Genomic DNA, 17,368 nt, shown 5'->3' with positions numbered 1-17,368 from the left:
ATATCACTCTATATTTATTTTTACTATTTACTGCAATATTTAAAATATATCATTTTCTTATTAGTAGGCCGTGATAAATAACAAAAAATCAAAATGGTATTTACTAAAATAGTCATACACATATTAAAATTTATCTGGGATTGATATATTTTACTTTCGAAATAACTGTTACCACTGAAACTGTGAATATATTTTTCTTTTTTTATAACGGGATGGGTTTGCAAATATCTAAATCTTGAATTATTAAAGCATTTTTCAGGTGTTCGAAATTGTTGTAGTGCCCACGATATATTTCGTATTTCGAAAATCCTCAAAATCAGAAATCGAGAACGACGAAATCCGGGAATCGAGGAGGCTATCAATATGTGTTCATTGGTTCCAATTCATTGATTTGAAAAATAATAATTTAACAGTATTCTAATATTTCCATAGTTATGTGGGGGAATGTTCCCCATCTTGCTGAAAGTATATTTGACGTAAATTAGCTAAAGGAATATCTAAAATTTCCGATACGATAGATTAGTCTTACGTATACACGTATTCCAAGATTTACAAATAGCGGTAGAGACTTAAGTTTCCCTAATATATAAAGAATTTATTAGCGGCTCCCAAAATAAAACAAAAGACAGATAGCAGTATACTTTTAATAATTCTTTAGATTCTTTTATTATCAATCATGGCCTACTAATAAATATGATCTTTTAATAAAAACTTTTAAATATTGCAGTAAATAGTGAAAATAAATATAGAGTGATATGTATTTTTGAGAAGCTTATGCCAAGACAGATCATATGATTTATAAATATACAGGGTGATCCATTTAAAAAAACATAACTTTAGTTCATATTTTCAAAAATATTTTTTTTGTAGAAAAACAGACTACGCCACTGTATTCTACGTAAAAAGTTCTACAATAAACAGTTTTCACCTTCTCGATAGCTTTAACAATAATAGAGATACAGGAGGTGACCCAAATTGCAAAACTTTCAAAAAGACCCTGTAGCTCGGAAACGAAGAGGGCTATGAAAATTTTGTTTACGGCATCTTCCGTTTGACAAAAAAGTGAGACAGGTTTGTGCAAACCGCACCCTTCTATCTTCACTAATAACGGAGATACCGTATGATTTCAACCAAAATGGGACACCCTGTACAAGGATGTATTTCAGGAAATTATTTTAATTAATAAAAAACTGCTACGCTTTTTGCAAGATACTTACCAAAAAACTAGTACATATATTTAAAAAATGGATAAAAAATCATAAAAATAGTACACCTACATGTGAAAAATCTTGTTTTGATGATGTCTGAAAAAAACTATTGACTGTCCTTTAGACGTGACATTTTTCTTTATTTTTCTACTACCACGGTCCGTCTCCTCAACTACATGGTCCCCAATCGTAGTTCCATTCATTATTTTAAGTAGTATTATTCACAATACACTCTTCATCTGGCAATGACAAACAGCAGTATGTCCACAGCACAAAAGGACATACTTCTGTTTGTTTGTCTACCGCCAAACCAAATACACCACATAGAAAGTCTCAAAGGTATTTTCGCCATTTCATTCGAATGGGATAAAAATAGAAAGAGATAGAATAAGGAAGTAACGCGTGGTTTAATTTCGTCAGTTTCGGCCGCTTTCCTGCACAGTGATGAGTGCAGGTGAATATTAGAAGGATGAATATTAGAAGGTTCCGATAACAATCTTTTTGTGTCTTTGATATTGTTATATACGGCTATTTTTAAATTAATTACAACGCTAAGCTCATCATTCAGAACAACATCAATTAGTCAGTAATCTTTCATTAAAATAAGTGAAAATTGTGGAGATGAGTTTTACTCAGACTCTGTTCAACAAAGTTCATTAGTATCAGCTAGTAAGTACTTAGTTCTAAAAAGTTGATCGATTGTGAGCATAAATGAAATTTGTTTATAATAGAATGATAAATTAGAAGTTTGCATAAACATCTGGTTTAAAAGAAAACACATATCTGAATAGACAATTAGGTTCTAGTTCTAAAATGTCTGCCAAGGGGCAAGATTTATACAATCTACAATATTGAATGGATACAAATTATCTGTTTCTATATTAATCGCTGAGGAAATCATTGATCATGAAGTGTTGCTGCTTCAAATTGATTTATAAATTACAATGTTGTGTAAACTGGACTTTATTTTTATTTTACAAACTTTTCAATAAATAAATTTTAAACTTTTAATAACGTCTTTATGTTAAGTTTTATTGTATTATTATAATTATTTTAGGTATAAAAGTAAGGTGCTGCGATATATTATTTTAATATGTAGTTATAATGTAGTTCAAACAACCAGATGTTTTATGTATTAGTAAGTAATGAAATTTTAATGAATTTTTTGAAGCACTGCCATTTTAAAAGTCTGCTTAACATGTAACGAAAATATTATATATAATTTTATTATTTATTGTGTGCAATTGTAAGGGGGATTTTAATAAAAACAAACACCATGTACTTTTTATCTAATATATTAAAAAAAATAAGTTAACAATAATATAGTTTATATTTATGACTCCTACACTCTACTTTCCTATTTTTATAATAACAGTTTCTTACTTTAAACTATTATACAAGTTTAAAAATAAATTATATATCTATAATCATTCAGTCATCCTTCATTTAATACAAAGTGAACAAAAGAGACCAGAACATTTATACAGTTAATAAATGGAAAAATTTTTGCTTCATCTCGTCAGTTACAAACCTTAAAACAACGAAACACTAGATTATTCTTCTTTTATTTTCCCTTATTTACACGAGACAAAAACCTACAACAAATGGTTTGTTAATTGTTTTCTCTTATTTTGAAGTATTCTATATTATACATTTAACCTGTAAGAGTGTAAGACGGTTTAAGTACAATAATAGGAATTTAAATATGTTAAAGAGACAAAAACGCGAAAAGAGGAGAATATACAGGGTGGTCCGAACTGTATTCCGGAAACTTCGGCAGCTTATTTGACTGATAAAAATAAGTAAAAAAGTTCATATATATGTATGTCCTAAAATGCTTAGTTTCGGAGATACAGGGTGTAGAAGTTTCATTTTTATTTCGATTTTTTCCAAATAATTTCTGAAGTAACATCAATATTTGGATGAACATTGGTGTCTGGGAGTTTTTTGACATGATAAATTTTATTTTGATCTCAATATGACTCCTATTTGTAGGGCGCCACCTACATGTGTTTTAACTGTTTTTAAGAGTAATAACTTTTTGTCCGTATCTGTATAAAACTACTGAGTGAAAAAATATACATTTCCGTGATTTTCTCCGTAAAAAATGTCTCTTGGTAAAAATCGCTACGAGCAACCGTTATCAAGACATTTACAATGGAAATAGTCAATACATGTCATTATTGACTAAAAATAAACATGTTTTGAGTAGATAGTTATTTGACTGAAATGAGAAATTTGGGAACTTTTTATTTTTTTAAACTAATCATAAATTTTTCTTCGAAAAAATGATGATAAAACAGTTTCTGTTGAACTTTTGGCACAAAAATATTTCAAATTTATGATTTTAGTCTAATAACTAATTAGTCAACATGTCTAATTTATGTCAATGATTACAGGTATTGGTAATTTCGATTCCAAATATCTCGAGAACCATTACTCGTAGCGATTTTTACCAAGAGACCTTTTTTACGTAAAAAACGTCGTAAATGTATATTTTTTAACTAGTTAGTTTTATACAGATACGGACGAAAAGTTATTACTCTTCAAACCGGTTAAAAAATAAGTAGGTGGCGCCCTCTATGAGTAAGAGTCATATTGACATCGAAATCAAATTTCTCATGTCAAAAAACTCCCAGACACCAATTTTCATCCAAATATTGACGTTACTTCAGAAAGTATTTGGAAAAAATCGAAATAAAAATGAAACTTCTACATCCTGTATCTCCAAAACTAAGCATTTTAGGACATACATTTATAAGAACTTTTTTACTTATTTTTATCTGCAGAATATGTTGCCGAAATTTCCGGAATACAGTTCGGACCACCCTGTATAAATTTTCCCTTTAATAATTTAAAACCGATCGTGAAGACATTTTGAAAGATATTGCAGGAAAATTAAACCCTTAATATATCAAAACAGTTAATTAGTTATTTTGCTACAGCTACAGATACCGTGCACTTGACGTGATCACGTTAGGGTTTTGTACGAATTCTGGTATAGTATTTCCGAAGTCCATTGAAAGTACTGAGACTCTTAATTCCGGTGTCTCGACGACGCCGATAAAGACAGTGCCAAAACTAAGAGTCCCAATCCATTCCAACTGACTTCAGATAAACCGTGCTGGAAGTACACACTCGCCGAGGGGACCCGAGGCGTCACAAAAAGTGCGAGGTCCAGCGAGGCGCCCCGAGACAGCGCAAAAACACACCAATAAAATTTTGCAGGACATAAATAAATATATTCTGAAGAATAATTTTGTAAAAATAAAAATAATAAGGCGCTCATCGAGGTAAATTTAATAACACTTTTGGGAAAATTTGGGCAAACATTTTTCTTATATCCCATTTAAAACCAACCTGAATGTTTGTCATGAAAACCAATATAACGTTGAAAATGATGACATAACTGCCAAGGATTGAAACACAAACTGTATTTTCGACTTTATGTTGCCGAAATGAGGTGTATTAAAAAATTTTAAAAAATAATTAATAGCTAAAATGAAAAAGAAAACATAATGCCGCATAAAAACGTAAAATATTTGCTATTTTACCTAATAATATTAAAACAAACTATTTTACATTATAAAAAATAAATCTTTATTTTTAACTGAGAATAAAAGAGACTAATCAATAATTTTGTAATTAGAGTAATAATTCTTATGTTAATGATGACGAAAAAGCGAAAACAGTGTCTAGAAAGTCTTTAACATAATATCTTTCACGTACATTATAATTATCTTAGTTTAAAAGACGCAATAACGACACGTTTATACCAATAACGACACGTTTTTTGCTAATATCTCAAAATGGATGTATTTCGTTTTGTTTGATCGCTTCTCAATTATTAAAATAAACGTATATACTTATAGAAACTAATGAATGTTTATATTAGGTTGGCAGCCATATATTTGAATTTGAAGACTTTCCATCAAACTGAATGAAAACCTCGTGTATAGCTTTTAATAGACGTGTTTTTCTTTCTTAAACGGCCCGGAAAGTGACCTTTAAAGAATCTTTTTTTTTCTACAGTTCTCTTACAGATTTTTCGGTACTTTGACTAAAGTCGTTTATCCACTGTATTAAATAATTTAAATACCAAAAATACGCGTCAACTCAAAATCCGGTCTCAGATCTCCCGAGAGCACCGTGTATATTTTGGCGGGACCTCCTTCTTAACGCTTTCGCTATAGAAAAATATAGAATGTATTGTGTCTCTCTTTTATTTAGTTTCTCTGTGGCTCTCGTCTCCTTTGACTCGTGCTGGAGACCGCCTCTAGACCGAGCGCTCCCAAGACGAGGCGAGAGGCACCGAGGCAAAACGAGAGCCCCAAGTACACATTCGCCTTGTCGAATGTGTACTTGGGGCTAAGCGTGTACTTGCACCATAACAGTTTATTTCGTGATTTTTGATATCAGTGATTAAATTATAGTTTCTGATACTGATATTTTAAAAACATCTTCCTCAGTGAAACGTGATAACCTGCTAACTCCATTTTTGACTTTAAGTAAATAATACGTTTAATACATCATTTTTACGTAAAATTTTTAACAACAAATATTGTTATCCCATTGTCATATTAAAGCATGAATATACTTGCTACATGTGTACATATTTTTTTGTACCGTTTCTTTTCTCTCCTCTAAAATTAGGAATAATGGAGTTAGCAGTTTATTACATTTCACCGACGCTGTATCAAAATTAAACACACAAATAAAAATTATTTTCAGATTTTGAAAACCTTGTAAATAAATTAAGTGATTATGGTATACCCGTCTAAATCTGTGGTTTGTATTTTAATGATTATGACAAAGATAACGGTAGTTGAATTAAGATATAATTAGTTGCTATACAGGAACACCAAGAAATCCAAGGTTGCCGATTCCTATGTACGGTAAGATTTTAGAATGGTACACTACTAGAAAGAGATATACATATTATGCAAGATATTACAACTGTAGAACCACGAATACTTAAAGCTAGATATATTACAAAAAAAATAGTTCCAATGTTACAAAAATGTGTTCTTTGTCTGTTTTAAATAGTTAAATACTGAACTAGTATTACAAATTTGCATTTGATTGATCAAAAATAAACGGTGTTAGCGACGGCTACGAAATGAAGATCGCGGTCATTTTATATGTAAAATGATATAGGGAATGTCATCGATGTTCATTTCCAAGCCAACTGGACGCCGTATATTTCCAAACCCCAACAACCAAACCCCACTTTTTGTCCATTTTTAACATGTTTGAATTTGCATTAGGGTATCTCTATAGATATCTTACACATTAAAATCTAGATCAATGATTTAGTATGATAAGGTAAGTACAGTAGGACCAAGTTAACGCATACCCGAAATATTATCTTTTAGTCCAGTAGCAGAACCCGGATTTTTCCCTGAAGTGCCAATTGTGGGATTAAGTTTTTTTATGACGGATTATTATAGATCTATATGTCTATTTTCCATATTCAGCTGATGACAAGCTGTCACCTTTGGGGAAATCCAGATATACAGGGTGTCCCAAAATATAAGACATAAAAATGTATTCGATAGGTTTTTAAGCTTTAGGCCTTAATTTTTGTGTGGGTTGGTCAATTTATTGTATTTATACTATATATAGGCTTACCTTTATAACATAAAAATAATAATCATTATTATTTGTAATATACAGGGTGATCAAAAAAAAACTTATACCTACATTTTTCCGATTAATATTTTTCTTGTTTTCAGAATCTTAAATTCAATTCAACAATCATTATTGGTATTAATAATTTTAGGTTAATGTTCGAAGGTCTTTGAATTACCGATGATTTTGTGTTTTCACTTCAATGATTCTGTAAAATGTACACACATTTTTAATAATTTAGAATAAAGCAATAACATTGAGTTAATGAAGCCTCAACAAAAACGAGGGCATAGAAATATGGGACTTTTTATTACAGTTGCTGATACTTTTAGTTTGTAATCTTAAGTATCAGTAAAAATAAATAATATAAATATCATAAACCTTTTCATTAAGGCTCCATTAACTCAATTTTATTACTTACATAATTATGTTATATTAAATATATATTTTTCAGGGTGATGAAGGAAAATGTTTAGTTTGTCGATATAATTGTCCTTAATTAAAGCCTAATAATTTATAAGCCCTGCAGTTCGCAGTTGCAAGCTGTAGTTGGCCGTTCCAAGTTCATGAAATTTTAAATCTGATGGAACGGCCGACTGCGACTACTGACTGCAAACTGCAGGTCTATCCCAAGGCAGAAAAATAACAGTGATTTCTCTTTCAGATTAAACTTTCATTGTAACAATAATACCTAATGAGTGAAAAGTGTTTTTTGACTGGAAGTTTTCCTGTCAGAAGAAAAGTGAAAAACTTTTAATTGCTGGTGCCCAACGCATAGAAACTATTATAAAGTATAGCAAAGTGTTATCAAAACTCTAAAAAAAGGACACTCTTTGTTTTACTTAGGCCAAAGAAACAAAAATATGGATGAAATCACAAGTCAGGCTACTAAATTTATAACAGCATATTATGGAAGAGCATCTTGTTATTCCACATCCGAGGCTCGTGTACAACTTTGGGCAGAAAGAACTACATGCGGAAGGTCACAATTGCCTCTTTTTCGCTCGGTTCCGCCAAAGAACGAGGCATTCGCAGAAAATGTGAAACGGGCGCACCTACAGACTTGTATATAGCTAAATGCTTTAGAACCTAATCCGCCAAACCTACAACCGACGGACTATGAATTTTTTAAAGATGCCAACGGAAAGCATTTGTTACCAGTCACCCTACCAGAAAGGGCCGACGTGGCACTCTCCGATATATTACAATTGATTCGTTGCTCTTGTTCAAGTGCCAGTCCGTGTCGCACAAAAAGATGTGGGTGTAAAGATGCTAGATTGTCTTGTACAATGTTTTGTATGTGCCACGGGAACGACCATTGTTGCAACGAACTGACCCTCGCTGTACCGGCTAATGATAATGAGGATGAAGATGTGGTTTCCGATAAAGAAGTTGATTCTGAGGTTGATACCGACTGATAAACATTAATGTTTTATGATATGCGTGTTTAAAATATCTACCCTAGTCCTTCAACGGAAATAATGCTATTTTTGAAATACCCATTAGGTATATACATACCTACAAAGTATACAAAATGCAAGAATTTAATTTTTCTTTACCTTCAATTAACGTGAAGAAATATTATGTTTTTTTTAATCACCCTGTATATAAGATGTTTCGTTATCACTTATACCTATGAAAAAACCTACATTATTAAATAAATCAACGTAAAAACCATTTTTTCACGTTAAAAACACACAAAATAATTCGATAACTCGAATAACACTCGATTTCACATAATTGATAATGAATCACCCTGTATCTTAATTTCCTACTCGGATATCAAAAGTAGGATACCTATAGATGATAAATCCGTTTTCAAAAAAACTTAATCCCAAAATTTTGGGTTTACCCTAGCGGCTGCCGGACTATTTTGGCTGATTGGCATATTCGTTTGAACATCAGTGTCATTCATTCACATGACTTATATAGCGTTCCAATCAGAGAGCTTACTGTCGACATGCACAATAATCGTAATCCTACATTTGAATAGGGAATCAATTTCACAAGAGCCAACTATAGCCGGCTATTCTGCTGTAAGTAATGCTATCAGGGTTGCCACCCGTCCCGATTTTCCATATCATTTTAATATATCGCATATAAGAATTTTTAGATTTTATTAAAAATGACAAGGCTCTTATTATTACACCAACAAAAGAAATAAAAAATATTCAATACAGTGGGAGGTTGGAACCTTTGAGGTCGATTTATAGATTGAAAACGTTGCGGTTCGACGCCCGACGTTACGGTCGGTAAAAAGTTCGTTTATACGTAGGATGTTTTGTTGATTATAAATTTTTCGGTTGTTGTTGCGGTTGACGTTTTACGTCAAAAGTTAACCAACTTTTAACTTCGTCAGGAACGTTGACCTTGAAACGTTAGTAATAGCCAATAGAAATAATCGCAACCGCAACGTCGAACCGCACCGTTTTCAATCTATAAATCGACCTTTAGTGTTACAACAGCAAAATAAAGCACTAATTAACCGCGATACACCAAAACACTTTGCTTTTAACACTGGACGCTCGTTTCGCTAACCATAAATTTGAAGCTAACCATCAGTTTTCATCATCTGCTGATGATGCTAAGCTGGTTAACGAAACGCACGTCCAGTGATAAAAGTAAAGTGTTGGAAACTACCGCACGTGTAGGGGTTAAGGCCTTTTATGCTTGTGTATACTAAGTATGTTATATTTTAAAGTGTTTTGGTGTATTGTGAGGAATTAGTATTTTATTTTACCAAAAATGTTCATTTAAAGATAATTAAATAAACTAATAAAACCAATTATACAGATTATACAGCTGAAACTTTTGATTTTGTTTTGTTCTAGTTGTTTTAGATTTAATTGATTGTTTACTAATTTTGTTTTCAACTTTTCATTTTTACCTAATTTTTAATAAATTATGAATAGTTTTTTAAGCTGTTAACACAAAAAGGCAGAAAATGTTTCAAAATCCGAAGGGCACATAAAATTTTACAGTTAAGAAAAAAGGTTGCACCAGTGCTATCCCGATTCTTTAAATACAATAAGTGGCAACCCTAAATGCTATACCTATATTTGTCGAACCTCAAGAATTTAGAGAAGATATGGGCTTTACTGAGAATAATGAAGCATAAGCATGTTGGAGGTTCATGCTTTACGACTAGTTCCCGGTTCATTACTACCCGTAATGCAATGCAAATGTAAATATAGTTAATTTATTCCAAAAAAGGTTTTGGAGATAACCTCAGAATATTACCGTCAGTTTTTTCTGTTTCATTTCTACACGGAAAATAACATTTAGATATAAAAAACTAGAACATTGCACCGCAGATTGTACTTAGATTTTTGTAAACATATGACACACAATTATTGTTAGATTAGCTAAGTTATTATTCTTCCCCAACTTATTCTACAATAGTGCGTAGTAATTGCAAATTGTGTCACAAAATATAGTTAGTAGTGCTATAATTTGTAATAATGATCTTAATTTAAATTTCAACGAGTATAATCTGAATATTCTTTGACACAAATTGTGACAATTACCACCACACTTGTTCGCTATTTTCGTATAAAATCAAGGGGGGGGGCGAAGGCTGGGGCCCGGGTGACAATCGCCACAATGGCTATATGGCCAGACCGACCCTGCTCACGCGTTCACATTTTACACATTAAAACAACACGGAGATGAGGCTGAAATGAACGGCAAATATTTGTCAATAAAAACAAACAGGAACAAAAAATTAAATAAAATCAAAAAGAAAACAAAATAAAATAAACCTAGTGGGATTTGAACCCAGGGCTCCCGGGTAGGAACTAGAGAATAAAACCGCTAAGCTACCATGCTGTTGAAACAATTATTATACCCGGTAGAATTAATCTTTCAGATAATTAAAAATTAAGATTGGTTCAAAATTAAAAAAGCTATTTACGCTCTTTACGGATAAATTTACTTACTAGACAGCTTAATTCTAAGTATCTTCTGAAGTAGCTTTAACAGCTGGTGTGGAGGGAATGGGTATTGAAACCGCTTCTTGTACATTTTGAGATGTTGATGATTCTTCCCGATTTTGGGCTACAACTGGGGGTAAGCTTACATTGGCTGTTGAACCACTTAATGGTAATAACGGCTGCTTGTCACTGTACGATTTAGAAAGTCTTTCGCTCAGAGCTTTTAAAGCTATTTGCCTAAAATATAAAGACTTTTTATATACTTATAATAATATCTAGTGTTAAATAGCCAATTTTGATTTAAAAAAGAAACTGATTTTAAGGTCTAGTTTACAGCTTACACCGGCCGCCTATGTTAAGCTACATGGCCAGATGTTCCCGTGTTTTAGGCTGCCGCGCGCATGACGTCACTCACAGAATGATTTCCATTATGGAGACAGGCCCGTGTACGCATTTTCTTGGCAAACGCGTTTAATTTCATTTTTAGATAAAATTTTAAATCCAAAAGATGTTTTTAATGGTTAATTTTAAAATTTAAGAATATCAAATTAAGAGATTAAGCATGGCAGGTTGTTGTTGAACGTTTTAGATTTCCTTCAAGAAGTTATGTTCCTTTTAAGGTTTTTGTTACAATTTTGGCGGAACAGGTGAAAGAAAATAACATAATTGGCACCTAATGGATTTAATTAACACAACAATATATTGTTTTTTAATGAGTTATTTTATTTAGGCAGTTTGTAGGTAGGGGATAATGCCCAACAGTGTGACACATTTTTTTAAGACCGTAAAAAATATTTTATTTTTTCGTCAAAATAAACTATTTTAGTATACTTTAAAGGCAACCACTCTCTCCTAAACATGTTTAATTAACTACTCTCATTGAGACAAAACATGTCTTAAAATTAACAATATTATTATTATTGCATTTGTCTCATTGTTGGGCCCTAAGGTCTAACAGTAAGACAGAGGAAGTTTTAAACAAATAACTATTTATTAATTACTTAAAAATAGTTAAGAGTATTTATTTGCGTTTGGCATAAAACAAAGTAGAGCTGTCTTAAACAAAGAACTTAAAATATAAACACAAGTGCTAAAAATATAATTAACTTAATCAACTAACGAAATAAAAAAAAGAGTTTCATAGGTTTTTGTTGTTAATGTAACTTCGACTTAAAATAAAGAAAAGCTCTGTTATATAACAATCAATAACATGATAGACATGTTCAACAATGCCAACGAGTGCCCAAAAGGTACATATGTCCCAGTCTTAACGGGTGCACTGTCTGTCGGACACTGTCTCACTGTTGGGAACATAGACTTAAAATAAAATATAGACTACACTATTTACATCTCAACGCGGACAAACAACCTTTTTAGTACACATGTTTACTTCTGGGTACAGTCGACCGAGCCTTCCCATCCAGCCTATGTTGTCACGTCTTTAATATTATCAATATTTTTTTCTTGTTATACACATATATTGAGATATTAATACTACAGTTTAATAAAGTAGGTTTTAATATTCCATAGATGTATTAAATAGTCCTTATACTACTAAATTATAAGTCGGATACTGTTTAAAAAGGATAAGTTCTTTACAATATGATAACACCGATTAGAGGCGAGGGAGCCTATTCATTCATTTATTACCTTGTAGTACGCGTGGCAAGTGTGCGGTAAAGCTTTGATGCCGCTATGTCCCCGGCTGTATTAACGCATTTTCTTAGTTTGTAGTCCTTAAGTGTTTATTTTATTGACTTTTTCTGTTCAAGAACTATAAAATATGGTTCGCCAGTGCCAAATTTGCAAGAAATTTGACTTAAATAATCCATTTAAGTCTTGAAACGACTTTCGACCGGTAGACAACTCTCAATTTGCCCATTGGGAGCCAGTGGCGTTGTTGTAGAAAGGCGCTTATTTAGATAATATTTTAGTAAAATGTAAAATCTGAATTTTTTCTCATTACATTATTTACTTACTTACATTGTAACAAAGTCATAATTATAACCCTGTTAATAATTAATAATGATTTTATTAAAAATATGGTTTATTCTAAAATTATCTTGAGCATATAAAATAACATACAAGAATTTTAAATTGATATTACATTATGAAACAATATTTTTTAATATACCGGGTCGTCTCAAAAGTGGCTCACCCCCTATAACTTTTTTATTTTTTCAGATAAAAAAAACAGATTTGTATGTTATAGGTATATGACATAAATTAGGATTTATTGATGTATTCAGTTGTTTTTGGTCTCTTCCTGTTTCACCGAAATGATTACATCTTTTTATTTTTAAAGGCAACCTCGGTATATTGCTACTTTATTCGATAAAAAATGACACTCTGAATAGAATGACATATCATATGTCAACTTTTGACATTGTCGCTGAAAAACAAATCGTATTTTAAATTTCAATCCAGGGTGCCATGGTGTTGTTAAAAACACTAAGTTTTAATCAAGGAGCCTTGGAAAAATAGTTTTGATCGTCTAATAGGTTTCGTGTCTTGTCTAAGTCGGTTAAAATATGTACAAATCGTATTTTTAATCATACATATGTCAATTTTTTCAAATGGAACAAGGGTGACTCATTAGCATATTTGGAAAAAGCATTTTTTTATGAATATATTGATACCACACACTTGGTATTTCGAGTCAAATTGTCGTTATGAACCACGTGTTACAATTACAATTAAACCATATGCGAAAGTGTCAAAAGTTGACATATGATATGTCATTCTATTCAGAGTGTCATTTTCTATCAAATAAAGTAGAAATATACCGAGGGTGCCGTTTAAAAATTAAAAGTTATAGTCATTTCCGGTGAAACAGAAAGTGACCAAAAACAATTGAATGCGTCAATCAATCCTAATTTATGTCATATACTAACATACTAAATCTTGTTTTTTTATTTGAAAATATAAAAAAATTATGGGGTTGAGCCACTTTTGGGACGCACCCGGTATAATAAAGACAGTACCGAGTTAAATAAATGTAGTTTTCATTTTATCCCCTTCCTATCACCTTCCTTGCTTTAATGGAACAGATTTATGTTTTCTCTATTTTACATAATAAGACATCACTTAACCAGAAAAAAAATTACAACAATCATATTTTTTTTTCTCTCTCTGTCGCCGATTCTATTATATCTGTGGAATAGATCCTGTTTTCATTAATATTAGGGGTTGTAAATGTTTGACTAAAATTAATAATTTATTATTAATTTCAAAAATTACCTAATTTCAATTATAAAATTTCTTCTATAACGTGTATTTTATTATTTTTATCCTTTTTGGACTCTAAATTGTTTTTTCTAAACTTATATTTAAAAAACCTGTCCTAAATCTTAATAAAATATAAAAAAGTTTAAATACGATATATTTTTAATTTAATTATAGCTTCATTAAAATAAAAAAATTACCCGGCTATGATACGGAGAGTTCAGGTGTACTTGAGAAACGAAAGTTTGTGTTGTGTTTCTCGGCAGAGTCGTCAGGGAACGACCGTTACGACAGTCTATCGCTCGTGTCGCACTCGTTATAACCTAAAACAATAACACAACAATAACAAGACAGTGTCTGACCGCATGTTCCAGCTATTTATGAATGAGATGCTCAGTCTATATTTTATTTTAAGTCTATGGTTGGGAAATATATTTTGTATCACTGCTGGACATTAACACCAGTCGGCCATTTTGTAATTTATTTTATTCTAAAATTACTTGAACAAAAAAACTTAGAGGTATATTCTAAAAAAACATTCTAAACTTACCTCTACACTAATGGATTTATTAAAAACTAAGTGTTGGTCTTACAGACTGAAGAAAACGCACGTGTTAAAAATTATTTTTCGCTTCAGAAATTGTATTGGGTGCAGTTGATATATATATCTCCCAACACTGCAGGTTCCATATTTGATACAAAATAGTTGGTATATAGGTAGTGTTTTACTCTCGAAAGGGGAATTGGATTCGACGCGTTTTAAATGAAGGGGATTAAATGTCTCACTGTTGGACCTGTCTCGCTGTTGGGCATTCTCCCCTACATTGATTTTTTTTTTCAGAAAAAAATCCATTTCTTACATAAGAGTGGACAAATTACTATATTTCACCACAAAAAATTAAAAAATTACTATGACGTATGAAATTAAATGTCAAAAGTTGACATACGATATGTCATTCTATTCAGAGTGTCATTTTCTATTGAATAAAGTAAAAAAATACCGAGGGTGCCATTTAAAAATCAGAAGTTGTAGTCATTTCCGGTGAAACAAGAAGTGACCGAAAACAATAATTGTTAATCAATCCTAATTTATGTCATGTACTAACATACCAAATCTCGTTGTTTTATCTGAAAAAAAAGTTATAGGGGTGAGCCACTTTTGAGCCGCACCCGGTAGATCTCTCAGTAGTAATGTGTTTAAAATAAAATTTAAAGAAATAATTTGATAAGTTCTTACTTAATATTTATATACAGGTGCGTCTCAGAAGTGGCTCACCCCTATAACTTTTTCATTTTTTCAGATAACAAAACGAGATTTGGTATGTTAGTATATGACATAAATTAGGATTGATTGACGTATTCAATTGTATTTGGTCACTTCCTATTGCACCGGAAATGACTACAACTTTTGATTTTTAAATGACACCCTGGGCTTTTTGTTAATTTATTTGATAGAATATGACACTCTGTATAGAATGACATATCATATGTCAACTTTTGACATTTTCCCATATGATTTATTTGAAATTGTAACATGCGGTTCATCACGACAATTTGACTCAAAATACCAAGTGTGTGGTACCAAATTATTAGCAAAAAATACTTTTTCCAAATATGCTAATGGGCCACCCTTGTTCCATTTGAAAAAATTGAGATATGATTAAAAATACGATTTGGGCATCTTTTAACTGGACACGAAAAACATTAGACAGTGAAGTCTATTTTTCTATGGCTCCTTGATTAAAAATTAGTATTTTTAACCCAGCTATGGCACTCTAAATTGAAATTTAAAATACAATTTGTTTTTAAGGGAAAAATGTCAAAAGTGTTGACATATGATATGTCATTCTATTCAGAGTGTCATATTCTATTGAATAAATTTAAAAAATGCAGAGAGTGTCATTTAAAAATCAAAAGTTGTAGTCATTTCCGGTGAAATAGGAAGTGACCAAAAACAATTAAGTAGGTCAATCAATCCTAATTTATGTCATATACTAACATAACAAATCTAGTTTTTTTATCTGAGGGGATAAAAAAGTTATAGGGGTGAGTCACTTTTGAGATGAATCTGGTATAATATTGCTAAAATTCTGAATCTAAAACAATCTAACTCAAGTACTGAAAAATTGTATTATGCAATGTTCAGATAAAATTTTCAATTTATCAAGTGAATTGTATGAAAATGTTTGAACAAAATAAATTAAATACCTTCTCCTTTCCATATCATGCTGATCCATATTAGAAACTGATATTGTTACACCTGAAGGATTTGTCATGTCAAATTTTCTCAAATTTCTTTTACATATTCCTATTTTCACTAATCCATTGTAAATACTGTTACTTATTATCGTAATGGGCGGTTGAATAACATTTGGAAAAAAACTAAAACAATAATGGATATATGGACTGTAAGAAAATTGTAAACAAATAAAGATACCTAGCAAATGTAAAGTAATCTGCCATATCACCCCTTGTGCCATTGCTGTGTTTCTGGTAAAACCTTAAGTAAATCCAACTTACTATTAAACCTAAAAAATACATTGTAGGATATGTCCCATCGACTAGACCAACAATTTTAAAAATCAGCGACAGAAAGAATACAGACAAAGGTACATTTCGATTGCTTAATTTTCCCAAAGGAGTTTTTATTATTACTAAATCAGGCATTATTTGTTTGACAGCAACAGAAACACCAGCAATATAACCCGCCAGTCCATGTATATAAACATTATAAAGACACTGTATATCATTCAAACAATAGTATAAAATAAAGTAAAAAGTTGTAGTCAATATTCCTACACCAAAATTGACAATTGCAAAAAACGTCAACATTTCTACTGGTCCCCATAGAGGTTCAATCAGTTTACCACACAGGCCCACTGTTACGATATCAATCAAAACTTCCCAGAAATGTATTTCCATAAAACAAAATGTGAATAACGACCAAAGTCGCAGTGGTGGCATAATATATCCTGGAGTAACAGAAATTACTTCCACTGCCAGGTCCCAATAGGATAGGGCATAACTGATTAGAACTACGAAACATATTAGCTTCACTGAATTACTAGTGTTTCCTAATAAAGCACAAAGTTGCTGCTTCAAATAAGGGACATTTCGTCGCAATGTTCTAAACACAGCCATCATCAAATCATTACTTCTATAATGTTCTATATTCTATATGCCCTTTGCTATTATCATCAGATTATTATTGCATTTATTTTGAAGGATTGAGGATTGAGGTTAGCTAATCAAACTTCTTCTTATTATTCTGTTTAAGGCAAAATAAGCTAAGTTCTCAGAGCATTCAGGGCAGAGATATCGAAGTGTGTATGTCTTTGGCACAGCTTTCTTTGGTGTTGGTGTGTATGTATC

The 17,368-nt window shown here is 31.4% G+C and overlaps 1 protein-coding gene across 1 annotated transcript; it reads right to left on the bottom strand.

Annotated features, from left to right (window-relative positions):
* Positions 1 to 2,519: 2,519 nt before the first annotated feature.
* Positions 2,520 to 17,246, bottom strand: LOC115878078 (transmembrane protein 115). Its single transcript, XM_030894431.1, has 4 exons — positions 16,434 to 17,246; positions 16,205 to 16,378; positions 10,778 to 11,008; positions 2,520 to 2,803 (listed from the first exon to the last, which is right to left on the bottom strand). Exons 1-3 carry the CDS (start codon positions 17,138 to 17,140, stop codon positions 10,792 to 10,794), a joined length of 1,098 nt encoding a protein of 365 aa, XP_030750291.1. The 5' UTR covers positions 17,141 to 17,246; the 3' UTR covers positions 2,520 to 2,803; positions 10,778 to 10,791.
* Between the last annotated feature and the right edge of the window lie 122 nt (positions 17,247 to 17,368).

The sequence above is a fragment of the Sitophilus oryzae genome, unplaced genomic scaffold (genome assembly GCF_002938485.1).
Source record: "Sitophilus oryzae breed Bouriz unplaced genomic scaffold, Soryzae_2.0 scaffold_1500_pilon_pilon, whole genome shotgun sequence".
Lineage (NCBI taxonomy): Eukaryota > Metazoa > Arthropoda > Insecta > Coleoptera > Curculionidae > Sitophilus > Sitophilus oryzae.
Note: the sequence above shows the minus strand (reverse complement) of the source record. Positions and strands in the feature narration are given on the sequence as shown.

Excerpts from the sequence above, each read along its gene's own strand:
- LOC115878078 (XM_030894431.1), bottom strand. The coding sequence starts at position 17,140 with ATGATGGCTGTGTTTAGAACATTGCGACGAAATGTCCCTTATTTGAAG. Across the intron at positions 16,379-16,433 it reads GATTACTTTACATTTGCTAG|TTTTTTTCCAAATGTTATTC; the intron begins GTATCTTTATTT and ends TTATTGTTTTAG. Across the intron at positions 11,009-16,204 it reads CATGATATGGAAAGGAGAAG|GCAAATAGCTTTAAAAGCTC; the intron begins GTATTTAATTTA and ends TTTATATTTTAG.